The sequence below is a fragment of the Tupaia chinensis genome, unplaced genomic scaffold (assembly GCF_000334495.1).
Source record: "Tupaia chinensis unplaced genomic scaffold, TupChi_1.0 Scaffold140218_1, whole genome shotgun sequence".
NCBI classification, from domain to species: Eukaryota; Metazoa; Chordata; class Mammalia; order Scandentia; family Tupaiidae; genus Tupaia; species Tupaia belangeri.
The window spans coordinates 1,375,372-1,377,657 of record NW_006200097.1 but is presented as its reverse complement, the minus strand read 5'-3'; the positions used below and the strand labels follow the sequence as shown (position 1 = coordinate 1,377,657).

Sequence of the window (2,286 nt, the reverse complement as noted above, 5' to 3'; positions counted from 1 at the left end):
TTCCCACCAGGCCCCTCCCACCCATTCTCCCCCCTTTCCAAGCACTTGAGTGCGTCAGACTCACAATGAACTACTACATTTGTACTAGTTGACCTGTTTCAACCAGTCTCCATGCGCCAATCCCTGGATCTGCCAGGCACTTCTCACTCTTGATGCTCCTCCTGCTTGCAATGTCCTCCTCCTTGTCTGCCTTCTGAATGCCACTGTATCCTTCCAGGCATAGCACAAGTACCAGCCTGACCCTTAGGCTTTCCCCTATCACCTCAAAGACAGATGACATATAATACGTACTTTGTCTACTTCTATTAAATGATGGCTTTTCTTTATGTCATAGCAACAGCTACTACTTAAGTGTCAGACACCTCTTTGAGAACTTTATATAGGTAGTAATCCATTTAATCCTCACCACCACCCTGTGCTATTATCTCCAAGTTGACCTGCCCAAGTTTACAGCTAATACGTGGAGGAACTGGGATTTGAATCTACACAATGTGGCTTTAACCAGATGCTATGCCACCTCTCCACCTAGCAGACTACACCTGCAGACCAGGAGGCGTTCGAGTTCCAGAGCTACACTCAGTTCTCTTGGTATCCTGAATGTCTTTGGAATTTTTTTTTTTTTTGAGAGGTTTTTGCTATAGGGTGCATGTGCTCGCCAGAAAGACAGAGAGACAGAGAGACAGAAAGCAAGAAGTCACACCCCAGGGGGGATGACCACGCTGCAATCCCTTCTCCTCCATTCTTCTCTCAGGATCTTAGGCATGCATGTACACATGGCCCGGCATGAGTTTTAACCCACCGGGCCTGGGACTTGAACCACAGTCGACTATGTGGAAGTCCAGTGACCTAGGGAACTCGAGTGCCTTAGCCATTATGCCAACTGCTGGTCCCTGAATGTCTTCAGAATTTAACTGAATGTTATTGGGCACACAATCCAGCAGTTTCTTCAGCTGTGCACTGTAGTCTTTTCACATGCCTGATCTCATCGGGCCTCACATCACCAGGTGAGGTGAGTGGAACGTGTGTGGAGGTCAGGAAACAGACCTGGCCAAGGTCTCAGAGCTAGAAATACCTGAACGACATCGGGCCTCACATCACCAGGTGAGGTGAGTCGAACGCGTGTGGAGGTCAGGAAACAGACCTGGTCAAGGTCTCAGAGCTAGAAATACCTGAACGTGGCACCTGCAAGCCCTTCTCCTGTTCATCAGTGTAGTCCTGGCAGCTGAGGCCATCAAGAACAGGAACTGTGGGACAGCTGCTCCCCCCAGCTAGGGCAGCCTTGGCAGGGATGGGGGATTGGTGAGAGGTCAAAGGGCAGCCTTGCCCAACAGGGATGAGCCAGGATGTGCTGAGAGCAGACCTACAGGGCCTGGGGGTGTGGAGTGAGGCTCTGAATGTGTTTGGTCATTGTCACCAGACAGGACAGAACACCATGAGAGGTGGTGACATGATTCCCAAGGGTCTGATAATGTAGTTAGGAAGTGTCAGGAAAGCGGGCTTGTCCTTCGCATCTGCTGGAAGCAGTGGGTGTTTGTCCACCGTCTATAACGCCCCATTGCATTACTACAAACCCATGCCTTTGCTTTACTGCTCTAACTCAGCTCGGCTTCGTGTCCAATGTACTCGCAGTCTGGTGTACAAAAGGAGGAAAGGGGGAGCTTTCCGCAGCAGAAAGGGCAGGGAATGTCTAGCCAAGGACTTGCCCCACCTTACCAGCTGTGTGGTCTTCTGCAAGCGTCTTTCTACCATCCCTCAACCTCAACCTCCTCTTCTGTAAAATGGGGATGAAAATACCCACCCGCTCACCCCTAAAGGAATGCGATGGGATGACAATGCGCCAAGGCCGGTGAGCAGCCAGCCTAGGCTTTCCACGGATCCAAGTGATCCTCCGGGTTTGTCTCAAGCTCCTCACTATTCCGGAAACGAACGAGACACTGCAGATGTCTGCGCCGAAATTTAGGGAGAATCACCTCCCACAAGCGACCTCCCACCCCTGGAGCTTAAGTGAAATGTCACCTGTCGCCAAACGCTTATTGCGGCTTCGACAGAGGGCGAGGCAGGCTGTAACTCTGGGGGCGCACGGGGTGGATCAGAAAACCAGGTTTCGCAGCTCCAGGCACCGAAGGCGTGGGATCGCCTTTCCTTTGCAGCCCCGCCCTCGCCGTGGCTGCAGAGCGCCCCTTGCAGACCAGCCCTGCAGTCGGCCCACCGCGCACGGGCCAGGCTGGGAAACCACCTCGCTTACCTGAGGCTCCACCAGCCAGCGGTGCTCCGGGCCGCCCGGCG

General features: G+C 53.0%; 1 protein-coding gene across 1 annotated transcript in view; it reads right to left on the bottom strand.

Annotated features, from left to right (window-relative positions):
- ENDOD1 (endonuclease domain containing 1) overlaps positions 1 to 2,286 on the bottom strand; it is a 40,645-nt gene that overhangs the window by 35,830 nt on the left and 2,529 nt on the right. Inside the window, exon 3 of the mRNA XM_006162596.3 lies at positions 2,246 to 2,269. Within this exon, the coding sequence (XP_006162658.1) occupies positions 2,246 to 2,269 (24 nt within the window). The remainder of the gene's footprint in view (positions 1 to 2,245; positions 2,270 to 2,286) is intronic.